At 40.4% G+C, this 25,949-nt stretch overlaps 3 protein-coding genes across 7 annotated transcripts in view; 2 read left to right on the forward strand and 1 right to left on the reverse strand.

The window, feature by feature from the left end:
* nectin4b (nectin cell adhesion molecule 4b) overlaps positions 1-2,132 on the forward strand; it is a 38,382-nt gene extending 36,250 nt beyond the window's left edge. For 2 of the 3 annotated variants that reach the window (XM_061978985.2, XM_061978987.2), the window contains exons 10-11: positions 693-878; positions 1,141-2,132. In XM_061978985.2, the coding sequence (XP_061834969.1) occupies positions 693-878; positions 1,141-1,407 (453 nt within the window). In that variant the 3' untranslated portion in view covers positions 1,408-2,132. The remainder of the gene's footprint in view (positions 1-692; positions 879-1,140) is intronic. The other variant, XM_061978986.2, reaches the window with a different exon arrangement.
* Positions 2,133-3,408: 1,276 nt separating this feature from the next.
* LOC133618530 (uncharacterized) lies at positions 3,409-7,570 on the reverse strand. Its single transcript, XM_061978988.1, has 2 exons — positions 7,124-7,570; positions 3,409-4,535 (listed from the first exon to the last, which is right to left on the reverse strand). The coding sequence occupies exons 1-2, from the start codon at positions 7,404-7,406 to the stop codon at positions 3,751-3,753; spliced, it is 1,068 nt and encodes a 355-aa protein (XP_061834972.1). The 5' UTR covers positions 7,407-7,570; the 3' UTR covers positions 3,409-3,750.
* A 5,965-nt stretch (positions 7,571-13,535) lies between these two features.
* The window catches only part of tesk2 (testis associated actin remodelling kinase 2), a 36,706-nt gene continuing 24,292 nt past the window's right edge, over positions 13,536-25,949 (forward strand). Inside the window, exons 1-2 of one of the 3 annotated variants that reach the window (XM_072915223.1) lie at positions 13,536-13,777; positions 13,848-13,892. The gene's annotated coding sequence lies outside the window, so the exon portion shown is untranslated. Of the gene's footprint in view, positions 13,893-25,949 lie in introns of all 3 variants that reach the window. The other 2 variants (XM_061978971.1, XM_061978972.1) reach the window with 2 other exon arrangements.

A 25,949-nucleotide genomic window follows, 5' to 3' on the forward strand; every position in this document is an offset into this window, starting at 1 on the left:
GGAAAAAAGTGCCAACATGGCACTGCCATATTTATTATTGAAGTCACAAAGTGCATTATTTTTTTTAACACCCTCAAAATAGCAGTTTGGAATTTGGGACATGCTCTCCCTGAGATTATCCTGATACCCACTACAACTATGGGAAATATTATACTTTGACTTTCACAAAGTGCATTATTTTTTTTTTAAACATGCCTCAAAACAACAGCTACAAAAACAATGAAGGCACACAGTTTCAGTCCAGAGTATACTAGACTGGTAAAACACGGACATAGGGTCTACAGCGGCGTTTTAAAAGTCATTAATTTGACTTTTTGAAACCGATACCGATAATTTCCGATATTAAATTTTAAAGCATTTATCGGCCGATAATATCGGACATCTCTACTTGTGAGTGTTGATGACACAGCTTTGCAACAGTTGATATTCTAGTTTCAAGCATGTTTTACTCAATATAGGTCATTAAATCTCAGCAACAAGCTGTAATATCTTACTGAGATAATTTAGGACCAAAACCCTTAAAACAAGTAAAACACTCTGACATAAAATCTGCTTAGTGAGAAGAATGATCTTATCAGACAGAAAATAAGCAAATATCACCCTTATTTGAGATATTTAATCTTACTTACATTTCAGTTTTTGCAGTGTACCTTTTACTGTGTGCACTACGATGTGCTGTGATTTATTTACAGGAGCGACCCAACTATAATGGCAGCATGTCCACTCTGGGTGGGCGTTGGGTGCCTGTGGTGGGGCTGGAGGCGGACGTGACGGGGCGTCCCGTCGTCTGGCTCGAAGGCGGAACTGACAGCAAAAAGGAGGTGCAGAGAAGGAGGGCGGGGTCGTATCTGAAGAGCAGCAACATGTCGCTGGTACTGGTCAGCGTCTCTCTCGATTATCACATCTGTACATTAGATTAGTGCTCCATCTTTACATCACTAGGGGGCAGTATTCAGCACTACGTGTACTGTTTTCTACCCAATTAATATTGCTGACATTTTGGTAAGAATCCCCAAAAATCAAAATAGGACTAAGAAAAGGTAATAACTTTTTTTCTGTCAAATCTAATCCAATTTCAGTGAAAATGTTTTGTCTGGATTCAGTCCAAATTCTAAATGATTGTACCTTGTCTACCCGCAGGATTCCGGTCTTCCGTTGTCCCAGCTTCCCCTGAGAGACCAACCGGACGACATTGTCGGACCAAGAGAGGTCGCCGTCCCCTCGCAGGTGGAAGACTGGAATCCCTCCCAGCTGACGCCGCCAGGGCAGCTGGAAGACGAAGAGGACGGCGGCGCCTACCGTCTGTCCGAGGCGCTCACCAATCACTTCTACTATAGCAACGGCGTCCTCAGGCCCAAGCCGCACACCAACGGCATCTTGCTACACCCTCATGGTCAGGTGATCTAGAGAAGGTCTCGCCCAATAACAATTGAGCTCCAAGGCTTGCTGGACTAGCCAGAATGAGCCTTGTGGATAACTGTGGTCCTGAATCTGTGCTTTATTTTTGGTACGAAATGAACTTAAGAGTCAGTAAGGGACCGTCATCAATGTGCAACCTTCAGCAGTGCACTCTGGAGGGCACACTTCTAAGTGACACCACCCTATTGCCGCGGGCACAGCCTCCTGACTTTGTTTCTCGTAACAATGGCCGCTTGGTTTTAGATAAACCACAGTGAGGTCACATTTTTTGAGGTGGACCAGTGCCTTCATTCCAGATTCTCTCATATTGTCCACATAACATACACACTTAACAAGAACCTTGAAACTGCTAAAAAAAAATAAAAAAAACTTTCTATTCCTCATTCTATGGTTATCATCACACTTTTCCTCCCGGCCATCCAGTGGTTATTTTCTGTAGTGGCATCACAAAAAAGCAAGAGAAAATGCTTAACACTCCTATGGAGTGAATCTATGAAGATCATCGTTTATACTGAAAGTTTGAATTTAGAGGCAGATTTTATTTAACATTTTAGGTTGAGCTCCCACTTTTTGGGTGATTTGGAGGTTCAACTGCATAAATGTAGTAATGATAATCAGTGTTTCCCACTAGACTACAGTCTGCATTTGTTTAATCGGCCGTGATGCATGTGCATATTATTTTTATGGGAAATAAAAAAACAAAATAAGTTAAATTCAGATGAACTTGCTTCCATCACATTTTTTTATGCACTCTGAAGGCTTTTAGATGAGCAGTTTGTGCTTTTGTTTTAGTCGCAAAGTGTCCAAAAAGAACAAAAAAGGTCAGTATTTTTTTTATTTTTAGGAAAAACTAACCACGAGGCATGTGAATACTGGTTACTATAGAAACCAACGCTGATCCCTCCTGCTATGTCCTTCAATTCTCTGGCAGATCTGCTGTGTATGACGCCATCTACTGCATGGAATTATGGTGACAAGCTACACTCACAGGCCCTTTTATAGTGCGTTTATGACAATGGTTCTTAACCTGGGTTCGATTGAGGTGAGTTGGGCTCAGGGGTTCGGCAGAGGTCAAGACACACCCGACTCATAGTGTAAATAAAAACTTCTCCCTATCGGCGTATTACGGATACGGCAACAGCAGAAGTCACACTGATTTGCAGGTGTGTAATTTTGTAGTTTATGCACTGTGTTGGTTTTGTTTGAACAAGGTGATGTTCATGCACGGTTCATTTTGTGCACCAGTAAAAAAAACATGGTAACACTTTAGTATGGGGAACATATTCACCATTAATTAGTTGCTTATCAGCATGCAAATTAGTAACATATTGGCTCTTAACTAGTCATTATTAAGTATTTATTAATGCCTTATTCGGCATGGCCTTATTATAACCCTAACTCTGGCCCTAACCAAATAACTCTAAATTAAATCTTTGTTACTTAGAATATGTTCCCCTAGTGTCCAAAAAACTCTAAATTAAGTCTTTGTAACTTAGAATATGGTCCCCATACTAAAGTGTTACCAAAAACATATAACTTTGTCTTGAATTTGAAAAAAATAATAATAATTTTTTTTTATTTTTCACTAAAGAAGGGTTCAGTGAATCGTAGTGGGGTTCGGTACCTCCAACAAGGTTAAGAACCACTGGTTTATGAGCAACGGCGGACATGTACTGCTAAATTTATGTATGGGAAACACTGATACTAGAAAAAAAATACATACATGCACAAAAGTATTTCTGTGAAAATTATGGGTTGTTTTTTTTTACAATCACTTCATTAGATACGCCATCTAATGAGATCCAATCCAATGCTTCTGCGTTTAGTTTACAGATTCAACTATGCCCGTTTACACACAAAATGTTCTTCTGAACTCTAAAGTCAAGCTAGGTTGGTATTATGTGTAGAAATAGTTTGTGGAGGACACTTTTCTACCTTCTGTTTTATTTTACAATGCTTTTATACTGGTAATGATTTTGTGACGCCTGCTGTAACCAAGGGTTTGTCTATTTATTCTTCAAAGCCAGGCATGAACAAAGTTCTTGTTATGAAGGACAAGGGGGCTTGGATACATGTCTGTATGGAGCTTTAAGGAAATGGGTGAATAATTCAGTTATTTGTTGTTATGGTTACACTGGAGATTGTTAGCAATGTAACAGAGAGGCAGAAGGCCGCAGAGATCCCACACAAGCGAATAAAGTTGAGATTTGAACCCAAAAACTTGTGGCAGTGACGTATCAGTGCCAACCACTCTTCCACTGTGCTGTTCTCCCCCAAAGTTGCATTAATAGTGTTGAGTAATGAGTTTAAAGTGAAGCTCCACTGCAAAGGTCAGAGAGTCAAACCAGAACTTTGGGTCAACCTCTCCTGGTGCGTGCGCTGGTGCGTGCGCAGGTTGCTCCTCTGGGAGAAACACTTTCCGCAAGTGTCACACGTGTACGGCTTCTCCCCCGTGTGAATGCGCTGGTGGATCTGCAGGTGGCTGACCCGGTCGAAGCTTTTGCCACAGAACTGGCAGATGAACCACTTCTCCTTGACGCGGCCGCCCGCAGCGTCTTTGGGAGGCCGGGAGTCGCTGAAGATGAAGATTCTGTCGTGTGGATTAAAAGTTCTGATGGCCTCTGGTCTGTCCTCGTCCTGACCGGGGTGTGCCGGTCTAAAAGTGGCGGCACCTGTGGCCTGACTGGACATGGCGTGCCTGGCGCCCATGAGTAAACTTTCCGAGAAGGCAGCTTCTGCAGAACCATCAAGGAGGTCTAAGGCGTTCTCAATGAACAGGATTTCCGAGTCCAGATTCTGGGACTTTGGTGCCGGAAAGTAGTCTGACTCCTCTGTGGTGTCGCTGTCTCCCATGGAAACCGAGGACCACCGGTGGTTCTCCTTTTCTTCTACGGCGCGTTGATTGCCATTATGCCCGTAGTCTTTTAGCTGCTCTACAATCATGACGTCGTCCTCATCCTCCAGCTTGACGGGGAGGTCTTCGTCAGTTCTGGCGCAGGTCTGAGATTTGGGGTTCTCCTCTGACTGAGCTGCTGCTGCTCTGTGATTGGTGGAGGGGTCCATCTTTTCTTTGGCGTTCTGCTCTAAAGACGAACAGACTGGTTCCGAAACTGGACCTGGAAGGAGAAGAGTGTTAAGATTAATCCTGCATCTCAGTAGATTCTGGGTGAAAGGGTATTTACATGGTTTTCCTTTATCAATTGAATAATACTCAGTGGGCTAGTGGTTAGTGTCCGCCCTGAGATCGGTAGGTTGTGAGTAGAAATGTCCGATAATATCGGACTGCCGATATTATCGGCTGATAAATGCTTTAAAATGTAATATCGGAAATTATCGGTATCTGTTTCAAAAAGTAAAATGTATGACTTTTTAAAACGACGCTGTGTACACGGACGTAGGGAGCCAATAAACCTTAAAGGCACTGCCTTTGCGTGCCGGCCCAATCACATAATATCTACGGCTTTTCACACACACAAGTGAATGCAATTCATACTTGGTCAACAGCCATACAGGTCACACTGAGGGTGGCCGTATTAACAACTTTAACACTGTTACAAATATGCGCCACACTGTGAACTCACACCAAACAAGAAGGACAAACACATTTCGGGAGAACATCCGCACATCGTATTTTTCGGACTATAAGTCGCAGTTTTTTTCATAGTTTGGCCGGGGGTGCGACTTATACTAAGGAGCGACTTATGCGTGAAATTATTAACACATTACCATAAAATATCAAATAATATTATTTAGCTCATTCACGTAAGAGACTAGACGTATAAGATTTAATGGGATTTAGCGAGCGACAGATTGTTTGGTAAACGTATAGCATGTTCTATATGTTATAGTTATTTGAATGACTCTTACCATAATATGTTACGTTAACATACCAGGCACGTTCTCAGTTGGTTATTTATGCCTCATATAACGTACACTTATTTAGCCTGTTGTTCACTATTCTTTATTTATTTTAAATTGCCTTTCAAATGTCTATTCTTGGTGTTGGCTTTTATCAAATAAATGTCCCCAAAAAATGCGACTTATACTCCGGTGCGACTTATGTTTTTTTCCTTCTTTATTATGCGTTTTCGGCCGGTGCGACTTATACTCCGGAGCGACTTATACTCCGAAAAATACGGTAAACACAACAGAACAAATACCCAGAACCCCTTGCAGCACTAACTCTTCCGGGACGCTACAATATACACCCCCCGCCCACCTCAACCTCCTCATGCTCTCTCAGGGAGAGCATGTCCCAAATTCCAAGCTGCTGTTTTAAAGCATGCTAAAAAAAATAATGCACTTTGTGACTTCAATAATAAATATGGCAGTGTCATGTTGGCATTTTTTTTCCCATAACTTGAGTTGATTTATTTTGGAAAACCTTGTTACATTGTTTAGTGCAGTGGTTCTTAACCTGGGTTCGATAGAACCCTAGGGGTTCGGTGAGTCGGGCTCAGGGGTTCGGCGGAGGTCAAAACACACCCGACTCATCATGTAAATAAAAACTTCTCTATATCGGCGTATTACGGATACGGCAACAGCAGAAGTCGGACTGATTTGCAGGTGTGTAATTTGTTGTGAGTTTATGTACTATGTTGGTTTTGTTCTTTGAACAAGGTGATGTTCATGCAGCCCTGCAATGAGGTGTCGACTTGTCCAGGGTGTACCCCGCCTTCCGCCCGATTGTAGCTGGGATAGGCTTCAGCGCCCCCCGTGACCCCAAAGGGAATAAGCGGTAGGAAATGGATGGATGGATGTTCATGCATGGTTCATTTTGTGCACCAGTAAAAAAAACATGGTAACACTTTAGTATGGGGAACATATTCACCATTAATTAGTTTCTTATTAACATGCAAATGAGTAACATATTGGCTCTTAACTAGTCATTATTAAGTACTTATTAATGCTTTAAACGGCATGGCCTTATTATAACCCTAACCCTCACCAAATAACTATAAATTAAGTCTTTGTTACTTAGAATATGTTCCCCTAGTGTCCAAAAAACTCTAAATTAAGTCTTTGTTACTTAGAATATGTTCCCCATACTAAAGTGTTACCAAAAACATATAACTTTGTCTTGAATTTGAAAAAAAAAAAACATTTTATTTTTCACTAAAGAAGGGTTCGGTGAATGCGCATATGAAACCGGTGGGGTTCGGTACCTCCAACAAGGTTACGGTAAGAACCACTGGTTTAGTGCATCCAGCGGGGCATCACAACAAAATTAGGCATAATAATGTGTTAATTCCACGACTGTATATATCGGTATCGGCTCATATCGGAATCGGTAATTAAAAGTTGGACAATATCGGACATCTCTAGTTGTGAGTTCAAACCCCGGCCGAGTCATACCAAAGACTATAAAAATGGGACCCATTACCTCCCTGCTTGGCACTCAGCATCAAGGGTTGGAATTGGGGGTTAAAATCACCAAAAATTATTCCCGGGCGCGGCCACCGCTGCTGCTCACTGCTCCCCTCACCTCCCAGGGAGTGAACAAGGGGATGGGTCAAATGCAGACCACACCTAGTGTGTGTGTGACTATCATTGGTACTTTAACTTAATAAATATAACATGTACATCATTGCTGAATATATGCAGATGTCTTTTTTTTCTCTAGGTGTAAGATATTACAATGTCATTGAAGTTTGAAAAGACAGAAGTGATTTTAAAGACAAAACAACGTGTTGCAGTTGTTTACCATCAGTGTCGCTGAGGGTGGGAGGAGGCGGCCTCTTGGGCTGCTTCTCCTTCTTGGAGAGAGACACATTCGTAGTTTGTCGCTGCTTTTCCAGCAACTTCTTTTCCAAGGCCTCCACCTCCCGGTCTCTCCGGCGCAGCTCGGCGTGGACCAGCGCGAAGGCGTCCTCCCACAGTTTGGCGATCTCCAACACGGCGGCTTGGGCGAGCGTGTCCATGATGGAGGCTAGCTTGCGCTGGAAAGTCGCACCGTGAGCCAAGCAGGGCCCCTGTTGCGTTGACATGGCTGGTGACGAAGTATGTACGGTGTGAAATTGCTGCTCAAATTACAACTTGGCTGACGCTATTTGGACGTTACATTACTGTGGCTGGAAGACTTGTAAACATTAGCCGTGATGGTGTGTTATTGCAAAAGAAACAGGAAGTGCTTGGTGTCACGTGACGGGAATCTACGGCGAACGCAAGGGGACAAAGGTTAACTTTCCAAGCAATGTTAAAAAGACGCCCAAAGTCGTATTTTGGAAAAAAAACGTAATATATTTTTTCCAAATTTGTATGTGTTCAAATTACCTTACACTGAATATACTCAATTACTGACAAAAGGAGCACATTTTAAACGCCTTCAAAACGGTTAATTCTGCTTTTGTCCACTAGATAACGCTGTAGTTGCAATAAGTGATTTTTTTCTTCTTCTTCTTTCTTGCTTTAGTTTATTTAGAACGGTGGTCAGCAACCCGCGGCTCTAGAGCCACATGCGGCTCTTTAGCGCCGCCCTGTTGGCTCCCTGGAACATTTAAAAAAAAGAAGTGAATATGGAAAAAATGGGGTTTGTGTTTTTGTTTGAGGACAAACATGACACAAACCTTCCCAATTGTTAGAAAGGCCACCGTTTAATATGGTTGAGTGCAGTGACGTGCGGTCACTGGAGGAAAACTGCCATCATGGAAAGAAAAAAAAGTAATTAAATTATTATATGTATTCAGTGATTATACTATAAAGTTATTTTCCATTTAACTTCACCAGTTTTCGATTATTTTTATTCAAAATCGCTGAATTTTCACATTTGCCGTTCAAATACTGAGAAGAGACGGTGCGGTGATCAGCAGCCAGTTGAGGCACGTCACTCAGTTGTGCCTCAACTTGGATTGCGGACTCGGCTAACTGCTGGCCTGCTGTGCAGTGAGACCATATTGCTATATGAATTATATTATACATTCCATAGTTTAGTTAGCTGAGGTATATAATGTACAGTGTATTTTGTCAACAACTGTATGTGTGTAACGTATTTCTTGTGCTGAGCAATCATAAAACTGCTGCGAAGACGCACTGTGTGAGGCTCGCAGTAATCCCGCCTCCTGGTGCCGGTTAATGCACCCCCCGACGGGAGCGCCACACCAACCAAAGCCCACACCCAAACCCTCCACGTGCAAGACCGAATCCACCCAAAAAAAGTCACTGAACAAGAAGCCAAAAAGTGCAAAAACAACAATGCTCGCGCCGGAGGAGCCGTCAACGACTGCAGGGACACAACATTAGGTACACCTGCAGACTGCAGCACGGATTTCATATTTCATTCATTCACAACTCCTCCAACACGAACACCACTGTTCCCGCACTTATAAGTAAAGTTAAGACCATAATAACGTTTTTTTTTTATTAAATGTGCTTTTTTGTATGCTACAGTTTGTATGTGTAAAGTTAAAGTTAAGTTAAAGTACCAATGATTGTCACACACACACACTAGGTGTGGTGAAATCTGTCCTCTGCATTTGACCCATCCCTTGATCACCCCCTGGGAGGTGAGGGGAGCAGTGGGCAGCAGCGGCGTCGCGCCCGGGAATAATTTTTGGTGATTTAACCCCCAATTCCAACCCTTGATGCTGAGTGCCAAGCAGGGAAGAATGCTGGTTTGAGCTTTTAAACATAACCCGTTAACTGCTGCCAATCAAATGGTGAATAAGATACTCTTTAGGGTTCATATGTTTGTAAATCTGACTGTGATGAAGTCAGTGCCTCACCAGCCATCAACCTCACCGCACGTCACTGGTTGAGTGTATTTGGTGAACATCGTTTTGTCCTACTAATTTCGGCAGTTCTTGAACTCACCATAGTGTGTACTGTGACTCAACAGTTTGTTTACATGTAAAATCTTCCACTCCTTTGTCTTTTGTCCACCAAAAGATTCATGCTGTGCGTGAATGCACAAGCTACTCAATGCTAACATGCTATGTATTGCCTGAACGTTTGTATCCCATTTAAATTAATTAAAATCAATTTAATCTGTGCTTGCATTATATCCCCTAACACGGGGGTCAGCAACCCGCGGCTCTCGAGCCGCATGTGGTTCTAGTGGCTCCCTGGAGCATTGTTAAAAAAGGATTGAAATTGGAAAAAGATGGGGGAGAATTTTTTTTTGTTTGTTTTAGTATGTGTCTTGTTTGAGGACAAACATGACACAAACCTTCCCAATTGTTCGAAAGCCTGCAGTTTAATATGTTTGTGTGTATGCTTCACGGATGAGAGTATTTGGCTAGCACCGTTTTAACCTAGTAATTTCAGCGATCCTTGAACTCATCGGAGTTTGTTTACATGTACAACTTTCTCCGACGCTGCCACAGAAAGACGTGTTTTATGCCGCTATGTCTTTGTCTCATTTTGTCCACCAAACGTTTTATGCTGTGCGTGAATGCACGAAGGTGAGCTTTGTCGATATTATAGACTTGTTGGAGTGCTAATCAGGCATATTTGATCAGTGCGTGACAGCAAGCTAATCAGTGCTAACATGCTATTTAGGCTAGCTGTATGTACATATTGCATCATTATGCCTCGTTTGTAGCTATATTTGAGCTCATTTGATATCCTTTACTTTTCTCCTCTTTGTATATAATTTAGTTTTGCATGTCTTCATCCATTCATCCATTTTCTACCACTTATCCCTTTTGGGGTCGCGGGCGGTGCTGGAGCCTATCTCAGCTACAATCGGGTGGAAGGCGGGGTACACCCTGGACAAGTCGCATGTCTTTGGACACATTATCTGTATGTAATATTGGCTGCATTTCAAATAGTTGTTTGTGTGCCATGTTCTTCCAGACCACAGCAAACATTACCTAGCTTGCCAAAGATTGTAATAAATCCATTAGAAGAAGACCGCCTGCCGTTTCCTTTAACTTGGACACTCACATCTATACCTTTTGGCCATTCTAAGACAGTAATTTCCACGAGTTATATCACCTTCTGAAAAGCCTTCGTTTTACTAATGGCTTCTAATGTTGCAAAATTGTGTAGAATAAAAATTAAAATACAACATTTCTGTCAACGAAGATTTGCTCCAGCCTGTGACACATAGTAATTTTGATAGTAGGCTATTATAGCTAATATCAACACTTACGTCATGTGTTGTCTTCATTATAAGACTTATATATGGGCCTTTTCATTTTTTGCGGCTACAGACAGATTTTGTTTTTTGTATTTTTGGTCCAATATGGCTCTTTCAACATTTTGGGTTGCCGACCACTGATTTCGAACATGAACACACTTACCGCATAATACATCACACAATTTCATATAATTTCACTTTACATGTCACTTTACTATGAATTTGAAAAACAAGTTGAAAAACGTATTCGGGTGTTACCATTTAGTGGTCAATTGTACGGAATATGTACTGTACTGTGTAAACTGTACTGTTTCATATAATGTATTCTCTTCCTTTGCAATCTACTAATAAACGTTTCAATCAATTAATCAAACATCGTGTCCAAAAGGAGTAGGAAGAAGCAAAGCTTATTTAAACCTACCCCTTTCCCCACTTCAGAGCGTTTACAACTATATACAATTCATTTACTGACTTCTTTTTGTAGCACAATGACATCCGATTATCTGATTAACCTCTTATGACGCAAGCTGTTTGTTTACATGCTTTTTTTAAATTTCTCTTTGCTATTTGGGTTTATTGGACCCTAATTAGAATAAAAACTAAAAATCATCTTTTGATTTGATGTACTTAGTCCATAAGTACACAAACGTGTACTTCATGTGTAGTGACATGCTAATTTTTATTTTTACACTTTTTTTTTTTCCAAACTCCATTGTATGTTATACTCTTCTGACACCACCAGATGACAGTATACGTGAGATACACTTACAATTAGTGCACCAACACAAAAAACCTCCCTCCCCCATTTACACTCATTCACACTCATTCACACAAAAGGGTTGTTTCTTTCTGTTATTAATATTCTGGTTCCTACATTATATATCAATATATATCAATACAGTCTGCAAGGGATACAGTCCGTAAGCACACATGATTGTGCGTGCTGCTGGTCCACTAATAGTACTAACCTTTAACAGTTAATTTGACTCATTTTCATTAATTACTAGTTTCTATGTAACTGTTTTTATATTGTTTTACTTTCTTTTTTATTCAATAAAATGTTTTTAATTTATTGATCTTATTTTATTTTATTAATTTAAAAAAAAAGGACCTTATCTTCACCATACCTGGTTGTCCAAATTAGGCATAATAATGTGTTAATTCCACGACTGTATGTATCGGTATCGGTTGATATCGGTATCTGTTGATATCGGTATCGGTAATTAAAGAGTTGGACAATATCGGAATATTGGATACTATCAAAAAGCCATTATCGGACATCCCTAGTTTTTTATGTTGATTTAATAAAAACAAACAAAAAAACAACAAAAAAAACGATACCAATACCATCCTCACCTATGGTCATGAGCTTTGGGTTATGACCGGAAGGACAAGATCACGGGTACAAGCGGCCCAAATGAGTTTCCTCCGCCGGATGGCGGGGCTCTCCCTTAGAGATAGGGTGAGAAGCTCTGTCATCCGGGAGGAGCTCAAAGTAAAGCCGCTGCTCCTCCACATTGAGAGGAGCCAGATGAGGTGGTCCGGGCATCTGGTCAGGATGCCACCCGAACGCCTCCCTAGGGAGGTGTTTAGGGCACGTCCGACCGGTAGGAGGCCGTGGGGAAGACCCAGGACATGTTGGGAAGACTATGTCTCCCGGCTGGCCTGGGAACGCCTCGGGGTCCCACAGGAAGAGCTGGACGAAGTGGCTGGGGAGAGGGAAGTCTGGGCTTCCCTGCTTAGGCTGCTGCCCCCGCGACCCGACCTCGGATAAGCGGAAGAAGATGGATGGATGGATGGATGGATGGACATTTAAAGCATTTATCGGCCGATAATGATGTTACATTCATTCTTTAGAACAATGGTCCCCAACCTTTTTGACGCTGCGGACCGGTCAACACTTCAAAATTTGTCCCACGGACCGGGGAGGGGAGTGTGTGTGTGCGTGTTGCATTGTACCATATGTCCCGGCAAGAAATCTGCGTTCAAAGAACTCCGGCTTATTAGTGATTCCCAGAGCCCAAAAAAAGTCTGCGGGCTATAGAGCGTTTTCTATTCGGGCTCCAGTACTATGGAATGCCCTCCCGGTAACAATTAGAGATGCTACCTCAGTAGAAGCATTTAAGTCCCATCTTAAAACTCATTTGTATACTCTAGCCTTTAAATAGCCCCCCTGTTAGACCAGTTGATCTGCCGTTTCTTTTCTTTTCTCCTCTGCTCCCCTTTTCCTTGAGGGGGGGGGGGGGCACAGGTCCGGTGGCCATGGATGAAGTGCTGGCTGTCCAGAGTCGGGACCCGGGGTGGACCGCTCGCCTGTGCATCGGCTGGGAACATCTCTACGCTGCTGACCCGTCTCCGCTCGGGATGGTGTCCTGCTGGCCCCACTATGGACTGGACTCTTACTATTATGTTGGATCCACTATGGCCTGGACTCTCACAATATTATGTCAGACCCACTCGACATCCATTGCTTTCGGTCTCCCCTAGAGGGGGGGGGTTACCCACATATGTGGTCCTCTCCAAGGTTTCTCATAGTCATTCACATCGACGTCCCACTGGGGTGAATTTTTCCTTGCCCGTATGTGGGCTTTGTACCGAGGATGTCGTTGTGGCTTGTGCAGCCCTTTGAGACACTTGTGATTTAGGGCTATATAAATAAAGATTGATTGATGATTGATTGAGTGTGTGTGTGTGTGTGTTTGTTTTGTTTTTGTCATAAAGAAATACAATCATGTGTGCTTACAGACTGTATCCCTGCAGACTGTATTGATCTATATTGATATATAATGTATATATTGTGTTTTTTATGTTGATTTAATTAAAAAATAATAATTAAAAAAAAAATATATTTTTTTTTTTTAATTTCTTGTGCGGCCCGGTACCAATCGGTCCGCGGACCAGTACCGGGCCGCGGCCCGGTGGTTGGGGACCACTGCTTTAGAACGTTTATAGTTGGATTTTCTTATTTGCAAAAGGCGCAGATGAAGGCTTGGCTTCCGATTGGCCACGCTGACCTGCCAATCAAGAGTAGGCGGGGCCTGTGGAAGGGAAGACGACCGAGCTGTCAAAACGCAACAATCGCCTCTGAATTATCGCCGCGGGCGGAGAGAAACACCCAACCAGCCTCGACGGGAGTCAAGGGGAATAACAGCGACCGTTTTTGAACGCCGTTTTTCGCAGGAATACGGACAAAAAGTCCGTGGCGTCCTGCTGGATGTTGGGCTAACGTCTGCTAGCTTGAGGTTGTTTTTGATAAACCGAGCTAGCTAGCTAAACGAAGCAAGTTATTTACCTTGTTAGCGTTTTATCACGCTTTTTTTTTTTTTTAATTGTTTTTAATTTTCTGAAGGTTTAACACCGAATATTCAGCATGAATGTGGCCAAGCCCTAACAGGTACGTACACTGTGTGTGTGTTTGTGTTGTGAAAGCTAACTTAGTTTCCTGTCTGGCGTCAGCCTACAAATGAAACTTTTTTTTTAAATTCGCGGCCACAGACCTTCTCTAAAGGCCTCTAGTTAATGAGATTTGCTGGAAAGCCTCTTTGGCAGCATTAGCTGTCTGAGGCATCAAGATAACGAGCAAGGGCTCCTCTCCGCGGACTGCTGCGGCTCAGACGCCCGTGGAATGGCAGGCATGCAGGCGGCATGTCGCCCTCCTTTTTGGAGACTGATTGGCTGCAGATAAGCCAGGAGTTGACTTGTTGTTGTTGTTGTTGTTGTTGTTGTGACCATGAGCTCATGTCCCGTTCGGTTAAAACAGACTCTGGTCCATTTTGCTCTGACAGTAGGTTCGTTTGGGTCGAGTACGAACGCAGTCCAGGGCCTAACAGACGGAAAGATCTCGACCTGAAGTCAGTGAGGCCAGTCGTGTGAACGCCGACCGCACCAACAGATCAAAACCCAGATATGATGCATCGAATAGGAAGCTGAGTGAAACCCCCCCACCCCAAAAAAAACAGCCTTGAAGCGTAAATACAGTAGTTATAAACATTTAGTCTTGGTCGTTACATCAAAGTGCTGTCTTTGTAACAGTTCAGTTAAAAATGTCACTATGTGTACAGCTCTGGTAATGGGTACATTCACACCCACCTCCACAAATATACTTCAAAATGTAACAATCAAAATAAATATTAGAGATGCTGATAAATGCGTTAAAATGTAATATCGGAAATTATCGGTATCAGTTTTTTAATTATCGGTATCGAATTTTTTTTTAATTAAATCAACATAAAAAACACAAGATACACTTACAATTAGTGCACCAACCCATAAAGCATACTTGCCAACCCTCCCGAATTATCCGGGAGACTCCCGAAATTCAGCGCCTCTCCCGAAAACCTCCCGGGACAAATATTCTCCCGAAAATCTCCCGATTTTCAACCGTAGCTGGAAGCCACGCCCCCTCCAGCTCCATGCGACCTGAGTGAGGACAGCCTTTTTTCATGACGGGAGGACAACAGGGTGACAAGAATTAAATCATCCAGACTAGAGATAAATTGTATTATTATGTTTATCTTACCTAAAAATAAATATATTTATTCATTTAAAAAAAACAATACATTTTTACTATATTTTGCTAAAACATCAAAATTAATTGTATTTTTATTTGTATTTTCCTTACTACATCCAGCCATAGAATTATACATTAAAATAAACATATTTGAAATAATTGATTTTAAATTATCATAATAATTCATTTAAAATGACCATATTTAATTATTAAAATAATTGCTTGTTTATCAACAACTTTAGCATTTTATTCATTACATTTTGAAACTCTCAGAAGCCAAGTTATGTTATATTCCTTAATATTTATTTATGCAAGTTTGAAGTATCAATTATCTAAACACAGTTTTGTTTGCATATTTTCAGGATGTAGATATCTATATCTATATATATGCAGAGGTGGGTAGTAACGCGCTACATTTACTCCGTTACATCTACTTGAGTAACTTTTGGGATAAATTGTACTTCTAAGAGTAGTTTTAATGCATCATACTTTTACTTAAGTATATTTATAGAGAAGGAACGCTACTTTTACTCCGCTACTTTTATCTACATTCAGCTCGCTACTCGCTACTAATTTTTATCGATCTGTTAATGCACGCTTTGTTTGTTTTGGTCTGTCAGACAGACCTTCAAAGTGCCTGCCTTACTGGTGACGTTTCACTTCGTTCCACCAATCAGATGCAGTCACTGGTGACGTTGGACCAATCAAACAGAGACAGGTGGTCACATGACCTGACTTAAACAAGTTGAAAAACTTATTGGGGTGTTACCATTTAGTGGTCAATTGTACGGAATGTGTACTGTACTGTGCAATCTAATAATAAAAGTTCCAATCAATCAATCAAAAGTGTGAAGGACAAATATACTTGTTTTATTTCAACCGTACATCCCGTCAAAAGCCTCAAGACTGACCGCACATGAGGACGTTCCTGTCTTCACAATAAAAGTGCCGCTCCATCGCGCCTGCGCTTTCAAAACAAGAGTCTCCGAAAGCCAGCGCAAACAAGCTAGCAAGCTACGGAGTTTGACGCCAATATATTTCTTGTAAAGTGTATAAAAACGAATATGGAAGCTGGACAAATAGGATGCCAAAAACCCACCACTTTCATGTGGTATTAGACAGAAAGGAGGAACTTTTCTTCTCCTCCATTTGAAAACGTGGACATTATCATCACTACTGTCTGATTACAATCAATGCAAGTCATCAGAATCAGGTAATACACCAACTTATATTCTAGTCTTCATTAAAGAAAGGAATCTATATGTTAAACATGCATGTATATTCATTAAAACACCTTTAACATGTAAACAAAAACAGCAAAATAAATACATATAAATGATATACTGTATATATCAATGTATATGTATGTATATGTATATATATATATATATATATATATATATATATATATATATGAGTGTGTATGTTACTCATCAGTTACTCAGTACTTGAGTAGTTTTTTCACAACATACTTTTTACTTTTACTCAAGTAAATATTTGGGTGACTTCTCCTTACTTTTACTTGAGTAATAAATCTCTAAAGTAACAGTACTCTTACTTGAGTACAATTTCTGGCTACTCTACCCACCTCTGTATATATGTATGAAATACTTGACTTGCTGAATTCTAGCTGTCAATATACTCCTCCCCTCTTAACCACGCCCTCAACCACGCCCCGCCCCCGACCACGCCCCCCACCTCCCGAAATCGGATGTCTCAAGGTTGGCAAGTATGCCAAAAAGCCTCCTCCCCCATTTACACTCATTCACACTCATTCGCACAAAAGGGTTGTTTCTTTCTGTTATTAATATTCTGGTTCCTACATTGTTCTTAACCTGGGTTCGATCGAACCCTAGGGGTTCGGTGAGTCGGCCTCAGGGGTTCGGCGGAGGTCAAGACACACCCGACTCATCGTGTAAATAAAAACTTATCCCCATCGTCGTATTACGGATACGTCAACAGCAGAAGTCACACTGATTTGCAGGTGTGTAATTTGTTGTGAGTTTATGCACTATGTTGGTTTTGTTCTTTGAACAAGGTGATGTTCATGCACGGTTCATTTTGTGCACCAGTAATGAAACATGGTAACACTTTAGTATGGGGAACATATTCACCATTAATTAGTTGCTTATTAACATGCAAATTAGTAACATATTGGCTCTTAACTAGTCATTATTAAGTACCGTATTTTTCGGAGTATAAGTCGCACCGGAGTATAAGTCGCACCTGCCGAAAATGCATAATAAAGAAGGAAAAAAACATATATAAGTCGCACTGGAGTATAAGTCACATTTTTTGGGGAATTTTTTTTGGATAAAACCCAACACCAAGAATAAACATTTGAAAGGCAATTTAAAATAAAGAATAGTGAACAACAGGCTGAATAAGTGTACGTTATATGAGGCATAAATATCCAACTGAGAAGGTGCCTGGTATGTTAACGTAACATATTATGGTAAGAGTCATTCAAATAACTATAACACCCAAAGGGAATAAGCGGAAGAAAATGGATGGATGGATGGATATAGAACATGGTATACGTTTACCAAACAATCTGTCACTCCTAATCGCTAAATCCCATGAAATCTTATACGTCTCGTCTCTTACGTGAATGAGCTAAATAATATTATTTGATATTTTACGGTAATGTGTTAATCATTTCACACATAAGTCGCTCCTGAGTATAAGTCGCACCCCCGGCCAAACTATGAAAAAAACTGCGACTTGTAGTCCGAAAAATATGGTACTTATTAATGCCTTATTTGGCATGGCCTTATTATAACCCTAACCCTCTAACCCTGGCCTTAACCCTAACCCTAACCAAATAACTCTAAATTAAGTCTTTGTTACTTAGAATATGTTCCCCTAGTGTCCAAAAAAACTCTAAATTAAGTCTTCGTTACTTAGAATATGTTCCCCATACTAAAGTGTTACCAAAAACATTTAACTTTGTCTTGAATTTGAAAAAAACCCCAACATTTTATTTTTCACTAAAGAAGGGTTCGGTACCTCCAACAAGGTTAAGAACCACTGTTATATATCATTATATATCAATACAGTCTGCAAGGGATACAGTCCATAAGCACACATGATTGTGCGTGCTGCTGGTCCACTAATAGTACTAACCTTTAAAAGTTAATTTTACTAATTTTCATTAATTACTAGTTTCAATGTAACTGTTTTTATATTGTTTTACTTTTTTTTTTATTCAAGAAAATGTTTTTAATTTATTTATATTATTTTATTTTATAATTTTTTTTTAAAAGTACCTTATCTTCACCATACCTGGTTGTCCAAATTAGGCATAATAATGTGTTAATTCCACGACTGTATATATTGGTTGATATTGGTATCGGTAATTAAAGAGTTGGACAATATCGGAATATCGGATATCGGCAAAAAGCCATTATCGGACATCCCGAATAAATATGACTTTTTTGTTTTGTTTACTAGGGCATGCATGTATAATATGCATTAGTTTGACCATTTAAAATCAACGATAATAAAAAGGAGATGCTTGGAAATAGCATAAAAATGCCCCAAAAACTTGGAAAAACGCGACCATCGTGAGCGTTCTGTTAAGGTATATTTCTTTTATATTTTGATAAATCATCATAATAGGTATTGATCAATCTTTAAGCTGTGTGTATTTGATTTCAGTTTGCTTTTGACATCTTATTTAAAATTGTAGTTGAAACTTTTACAACCTTGTGTTGCGCTCATGATGGCGTAACCAAACTAGATTATTTTGAATATTTATTCCCTTTTTTACATTTAGTATATTTAAATATACTGTGTTTTATGCTTTTTTCTTTTTGGAACATCTACAATACATATAATACAATAAGGTCCCATATAAAATTATGTTTCTAGCAATACTTGAATTTTGCCTTTGAAAGTAACACTCCAATGTCCATTAGTGGAGCTGTACACCTATAGAGAGTAGGGATGTCCGATAATGGCTTTTTTGCCGATATTCCGATATTGTCCAACTCTTAATTACCGATTCCGATATCAACCGCCACTAAATTGGCCCTAGTGCAGTGATTCTCAACCTTGTTGGAGGTACCGAACCCCACCAGTTTCAAAAGCGCATTCACCGAACCCTTCTTTAGTGAAAAATAAAATGTTTTTTTTTTTCAAATTCAAGACAAAGTTATATGTTTTTGGTAACACTTTAGGACCATATTCTAAGTAACAAAGACTTAATTTAGAGTTTTTTGGACACTAGGGGAATATATTCTAAGTAGGGCTGCAACTAACAATTAATTTGATAATCGATTAATCTGTCGATTATTACTTCGATTAATTGATTAATAATCGGATAAAAGAGACAAACTACATTTCTATCCTTTCCAGTATTTTATTGAAAAAAACAGTACTGGCACCATACTTATTTTGATTATTGTTTCTCAGTGGTTTGTACATGTTGCAGTTTATAAATAAATGTTTATAAAAATAAATAAATAAATAAAATAAAATTGCCTCTGCGCATAGCATAGATCCAACATATTGATGACTAAATTAATCGCCAACTATTTTTATAATCGATTTTAATTGATTTAATCGATTAGTTGTTGCAGCCCTAGTTTTAATAAGGCCATGCTGAATAAGGCATTAATAAGTACTTAATAATGACTAGTTAAGAGCCAATATGTTACTAATTTGCATGTTAATAAGCAACTAATTAATGGTGAATATGTTCCCCATACTAAAGTGTTACCATGTTTCATTACTGGTGCACAAAATGAACCGTGCATGAACATCACCTCGTTCAAAGAACAAAACCAACACAGTGCATAAACTCACAATAAATTACACACCTGCAAATCAGTGTGACTTCTGCTGTTGCCGTATCCGTAATACGCCGATAGGGAGAAGTTTTTATTTACATGATGAGTCGGGTGTGTCTTGACCTCCGCCGAACCCCTGAGCCCGACTCACCGAACCCCTAGGGTCCGATCGAACCCAGGTTAAGAACCACTGCCCTAGTGTGTGAATGTGAGTGTGAATGTTGTCCGTCTATCTGTGTTGGCCCTGTGATGAGGTGGCACTTTGTCCAGGGTGTACTCCGCATTTCGCCCGAATGCAGCTGAGATAGGCTCCAGCACCCCCCGCGACCCCAAAAGGGACAGGTGGTAGAAAATGGATGGATGGATGGGTACTCCAGCTTCCTCCCACTTCCAAAGACATGCACTTGGGGATAGGTTGATTGGCAACACTAAATTGGCCCTAGTGTGTGAATGTGAGTGTGAATGTTGTCTGTCTATCTGTGTTGGCCCTGTGATGAGGTGGCGACTTGTCCAGGGTGTACACCGCCTTCCGCCCGAATGCAGCTGAGATAGGCTCCGGCGCCCCCCGCTACCCTGAAAGGGACAAGCGGTAGAAAATGGATGGACGGATGAAAAAATATGTGGCAAAAATAATTGAGAAGCACTGAATTAAGGACACTTAGTAAGTCATGTCTACCTTTTGTGCTTTGTTGTTGTGTAGCTGCTGGCTCTTAGTACCTTATAAGCCTACCATGTTTATCTTTTTTTAAATGACTTGACTAAAATACAATAAAATACCAACCTTCTGTGTTTATTGGAGACCTATTAATTACCAGTTGTTTGGTGTTTTTTTTTTTGCTTCGTACGTCAGTGGGACTGTTTTATTTGATGACCGTCTGTCTGTTTATCACACTAGCTGCTGGCTATGGGACACGCTTTGCCTACTCAGTGGCTTAGTGGTTAGAGTGTATGCCCTGAGATCGGTAGGTTGTGAGTTCAAACCCTGGCTGAGTCATACCAAAGACTATAAAAATGGGAACCGTTACCTCCCTGCTTGGCACTCAGCATCAATTGGGGGTTAAATCACCAAAAATGATTCCCGGGCGCTGCCACCGCTGCTGCCCACTGCTCCCCTCACCTCCAAGGGGGTGAACAAGGGGATGAGTCAAATGCAGATGACACATTTCACCACACCTAGTGTGTGTGTGACAATCATTGGTACTTTAACTTTAACTTTATCGCTTGCAATGCAAGCTAACGTGCCTCTGACCATGCGGAGTAGTGATGCCATATACTGTTCGAGTCATGACTTCAAGCCCCTCATACAGTCCTATTGTTTAGACTTAGACAAACTTTATTGATCCACAAAGGAAATTGTTCCACACAGTAGCTCAGTTTCAAAGGATGGAAAGAGTAAGGGTGGAAAGGATAATGCAGGTAGTATTAAGTAAACTAAAAATGTACTATAGTAGCAATATAGAATATAACATATATGCAATATTTACATATTACATATACAGTATATAATATATACTGATATATTATATTATATTTGTGTATAATAAATACAATATACAACAAATCCCAATTACCATGTACAGTAATACAGTATATGTAACGGCTGCAGCCAAAAAAAAGGGCAGCATAAAATAGAGAGCAGATCCAGCAGAAAATATACATTATAAACAAAGAGAGGTAGCTAACATAGAAGCGGTCAGGTAATAGACAGATATCATCTGTTACTGTATGGCGAGTGATTATAAAGCTGGATGGAGTGTGGAATGAAGGAGTTCTTGACTCGAACACTGTGTGATTGAAGCTGAAGGAGCCTGTTGGAGTACGAGCTCCGCTGTCCCTCACTTGTCTGGTGGAGTGGGTGGGCAGGATTGTCCATGATGGCGAGCAGTTTGTCCAGTGTCCTCCTGTCCCTCACTGACACAAACGCCTCCAACTGCGTGCCAATAGTTTGGCCGGCTTTGCGGATCAGTTTGTCAATCCGGTTTAAGTACAAACCCCATTTCCATATGAGTTGGGAAATTGTGTTAGATGTAAATATAAACAGAATACAATGATTTGCAAATCCTTTTCAACCCATATTCAATTGAATGCACTACAAAGACAAGATATTTGATGTTCAAACTCATAAACTTTTTTTTTTTTTTGCAAATAATAATTAACTTCGAATTTCATGGCTGCAACACGTGCCAAAGTAGTTGGGAAAGGGCATGTTCACATTTTTTAAGCTTCTCAGGTGGAATTCTTTCCCATTCTTGCTTGATGTACAGCTTAAGTTGTTCAACAGTCCGGGGGTCTCCGTTGTGGTATTTTAGGCTTCATAATGCGCCACACATTTTCAATGGGAGACAGGTCTGGACTACAGGCAGGCCAGTCTAGTACCCGCACTCTTTTACTATGAAGCCACGTTGATGTAACACGTGGCTTGGCATTGTCTTGCTGAAATAAGCAGGGGCGTCCATGGTAATGTTGCTTGGATGGCAACATATGTTGCTCCAAAACCTGTATGTACCTTTCAGCATTAATGGCGCCTTCACAGATGTGCAAGTTACCCATGTCTTGGGCACTAATACACCCCCATACCATCACAGATGCTGGCTTTTCAACTTTGCGCCTATAACAATCCGGATGGTTCTTTTCCTCTTTGGTCCGCAGGACACGACGTCCACAGTTTCCAAAAACAATTTGAAATGTGGACTTGTCAGACCACAGAACACTTTTCCACTTTGTATCAGTCCATCTTAGATGAGTTTAGGCCCAGCGAAGCCGAGGGCGTTTCTGGGTGTTGTTGATAAACGGTTTTCGCCTTGCATAGGAGAGTTTTAACTTGCACTTACAGATGTAGCCACCAACTGTAGTTACTGACAGTGGGTTTCTGAAGTGTTCCTGGGCCCATGTGGTGATATCCTTTACACACTGATGTCGCTTGTTGATGCAGTACAGCCTGGAAACGGGGTTTGTACCTTTTGCTGGTGCTGCTCCCCCAACAAACCACTGCAAAGTACAGGGCACTGGCCACAACAGATTGAAAAAAGATCTCCAACAGCTTGCTACACACATTAATGGACCTAAGCTTCCTCAGGAAAAAGAGTCTGCTCATGCCCTTCTTGTACACAGCTTTTTACACAGACAGTTTGTGTTTGTAAGTGAATGTAAGCCGATAGCGTCACATATCAGTATCACATCTCGAAAAAATTAAATAGAAAGATAATTCCAAATCTTTCTGTGGCAGTCCCCATTTATCCGTTGCGGTCCACCACAAATAAATGAATGTATGGGAAACTCTGAATTCATATTGAAGTGTAAACAAAGAACAGCGCAAGTTGAAACACCGCCTCCTCTTTGCTGTGAGTCGCTCTGGGGGTGTCCCATCTGGTTTGAAATAACAACCCACCACATTTGACGGAGTTAAAAAAAGGAGCAAATCCCACTCCTTCCTGTGGCGTTTCAATGAATGATCTGCAGATATGTACAAAGGGTGTAGTTAGGCAGCAAATATAGCAGGCTGGCCTTTTGTCAAATGAATTCTGCTGCAGTAAATGCATGCGTGCACACAACTGATAAAGCAACAAGTTAACATTCTTAGGTGATTTTTTTTTTTGCCGATCTGGGTTATTTATTTTGATTATAGCGAGGAAAGAAGTAAGCAAAATGTCTGAACATAGTAGAACCTTCAAGAAATGAGAAAATCATGGAAATTGAATACAATTCATTCCATGGTTAAGATGCTAAGTAACATTTTAACTTTATTAACCAATATACAAGTGTAAAAATAAGTTAACCACCTCAATAGTAACGTGTTAAAACAACAGTAAGCTTAATAAGATGCTGAAGGTTGACTTTATTGACTGGCTGAATGTCATGACAATAAGTGCCATATTCGTGTGCAGAAAGACGCTCCCGTGTCCGCCAGCTGTTTCCATTCAAACTTAGATTGAGATTGTAATTGCAACCTATTCTCAGCAGCAGCCATCCAATACAAGCGCGCTTCCCGTCTATTCCTGCTCGCAGCTCCTGAAATTAGAGAGCATGGCTGAGGCCTGGCACGGATGGGTTTGTTTCTGAAAATGAGGTGCCACCATAGTTAAAAATGAAAGAGAAGGGAGTACAGGAGATGCCTTTTAAGGATGTGGCCGCGAGGGACGGAATGATCGAACAAGTTCTCCAGTGGCTCCTTCTGAGTCTTAATGGAAGCACACAGAAAGCGAGTCAGTGCAGTTTTTAGGTTCTGACCGTACGAGAACCATCTGGGCTTCAAGTCAACTTTGCTTTGATGAAGGCATCTTTTCTTGCTTTGATCCCGTTTTTTTTGCACTATTAGCCTGTCTCCTGTTGTAAAAACACACAATATTGGCAGTTTGTTAATGGTTCGTGCTGGACAGAACATGCAGTACTTTTTAACTACTCACTGACTCACTTTACTGACTCGACAACGCACACTTTCACAACCTTTTTCAGCTCGACACCCAGTTTGTTCCTTATTCTGACTTCCTCACTTATGAAAAGACATCATATATTGGCCTAACATTTTCAAAAATTACAGAAAATAATGTAAAAGAACATGACTGGCCCATATTTTAAAGATACAATAAAGTTGTAAAGGTAAATAGGAAAAGACATCATATATTGGCCTAACATTTTCAAAAATGACAGAAAATAATGTGAAAGAAAATGACTGGCTCATATTTTAAAGATACAATAAAGTTGTAAAGGTAAATATGAAAAGACATCATATATTGGCCTAACATTTTCAAAAATGACAGAAAATAATGTGAAAGAACATGACTGGCCCATATTTTAAAGATACGATAAAGTTGTAAAGGTAAACAAAGCCTTACTAAGTAGTTGTCCTGTACTGTTTTGTTTAGGAAAAAAGAAACGTTGGGGAAAAAATAAAGTACAGTATTTTCCGCACTATAAGGCGTACCTAAAAACCTCCAATTTTCTCAAAAGCTGACAGCGCGCCTTATAATCCGATGCGCCTTATATATGGACCAATATTGAGCCACAACAGGTCTCGCAACTATGGGATGCATAACGTAACCCCGGCCTCTACTGTAGCGTCTATTCTATGAGTCTTATAATGCGGTGCACCTTATAATGCGGTGCGCCTTATATATGAACAATTTTTAAAATAGGCCATTCATTGAAGGTGCGCCTTATAATCCGGTGCGCCTTATAGTGCGGAAAATACGGTAGTTGGCTGACGTTTGTGTCTTTTTCTAAATTAAAATTTCCTTTAGAAATAATCCATATTTTCTCGATCGTGTTTATTAGTGCATTTAAAAAATTAACTTTGTCTTCCAACTTTCTCTCACATCCACGTTGCATCCTGATAAATTAATAGAACAAAGGTTCCAGAATGTTCCAATATCCTAAAAAAAATGTAATGTTTAGCAATGCTAGTAGTGTTTTCCACAGGACTGTGATTTTTTTTGTGGTGCTGATTGTTTGACGGGGGGTGACGTACTCATCGAAATTGCATGATTGGCCAACGTGCATCTGCAATACATGAGTAAAAGAATAAAAACATTTATTAGAGCTGCAGTGTTCCCTCGATTATCGCTGGGGTTAGGTTCCAGACCCCTTTAGGAATATTAAAGGCTTTTTAAGTCTTTATACGCCATTCATTCACAAACTCCACATAGCTTTCATGCACACTTATAAACACTTCCTCGGCTCTCAAAACACGGCATACACTGAAACTTACGTCAGGGATGTCAAATTTGTTTTCATTGGGGGCCACATAGCAGTTATGGCTGCCCTCAGTGGGCCACTTGTCACAGTGAATAATCTATGAATATAACTGTATAAAGATTTATCTCACGATATATTTACACAATTGCCTATGTATTTGATTGTTTTTTTTTTTTACATACACACAGTAAAATATATCTGCAGATTTTGCAGTAAAAAACCGAAAGCTCATTTGCCAGAATTTTAGCATCAAATATAAGGTGTTTTTTATAGCATGTTACTGTAAATTGAAAAACGTCACCACTTATTTGACGATAAAATTCTGACAACTGAGCTGCTAGTTTTTTTTCAATGTGTAAAATTTGACGGATACCTTGCTGTGAAATCATACCTCTTTACTCTAGGAGATGTTTAAGTATTTATTTAGATTTTTTCAAACCAATGTTTGAAATGTCTG

The sequence above is a fragment of the Nerophis lumbriciformis genome, linkage group LG19, assembly GCF_033978685.3.
Source record: "Nerophis lumbriciformis linkage group LG19, RoL_Nlum_v2.1, whole genome shotgun sequence".
Classification (NCBI taxonomy): domain Eukaryota; kingdom Metazoa; phylum Chordata; class Actinopteri; order Syngnathiformes; family Syngnathidae; genus Nerophis; species Nerophis lumbriciformis.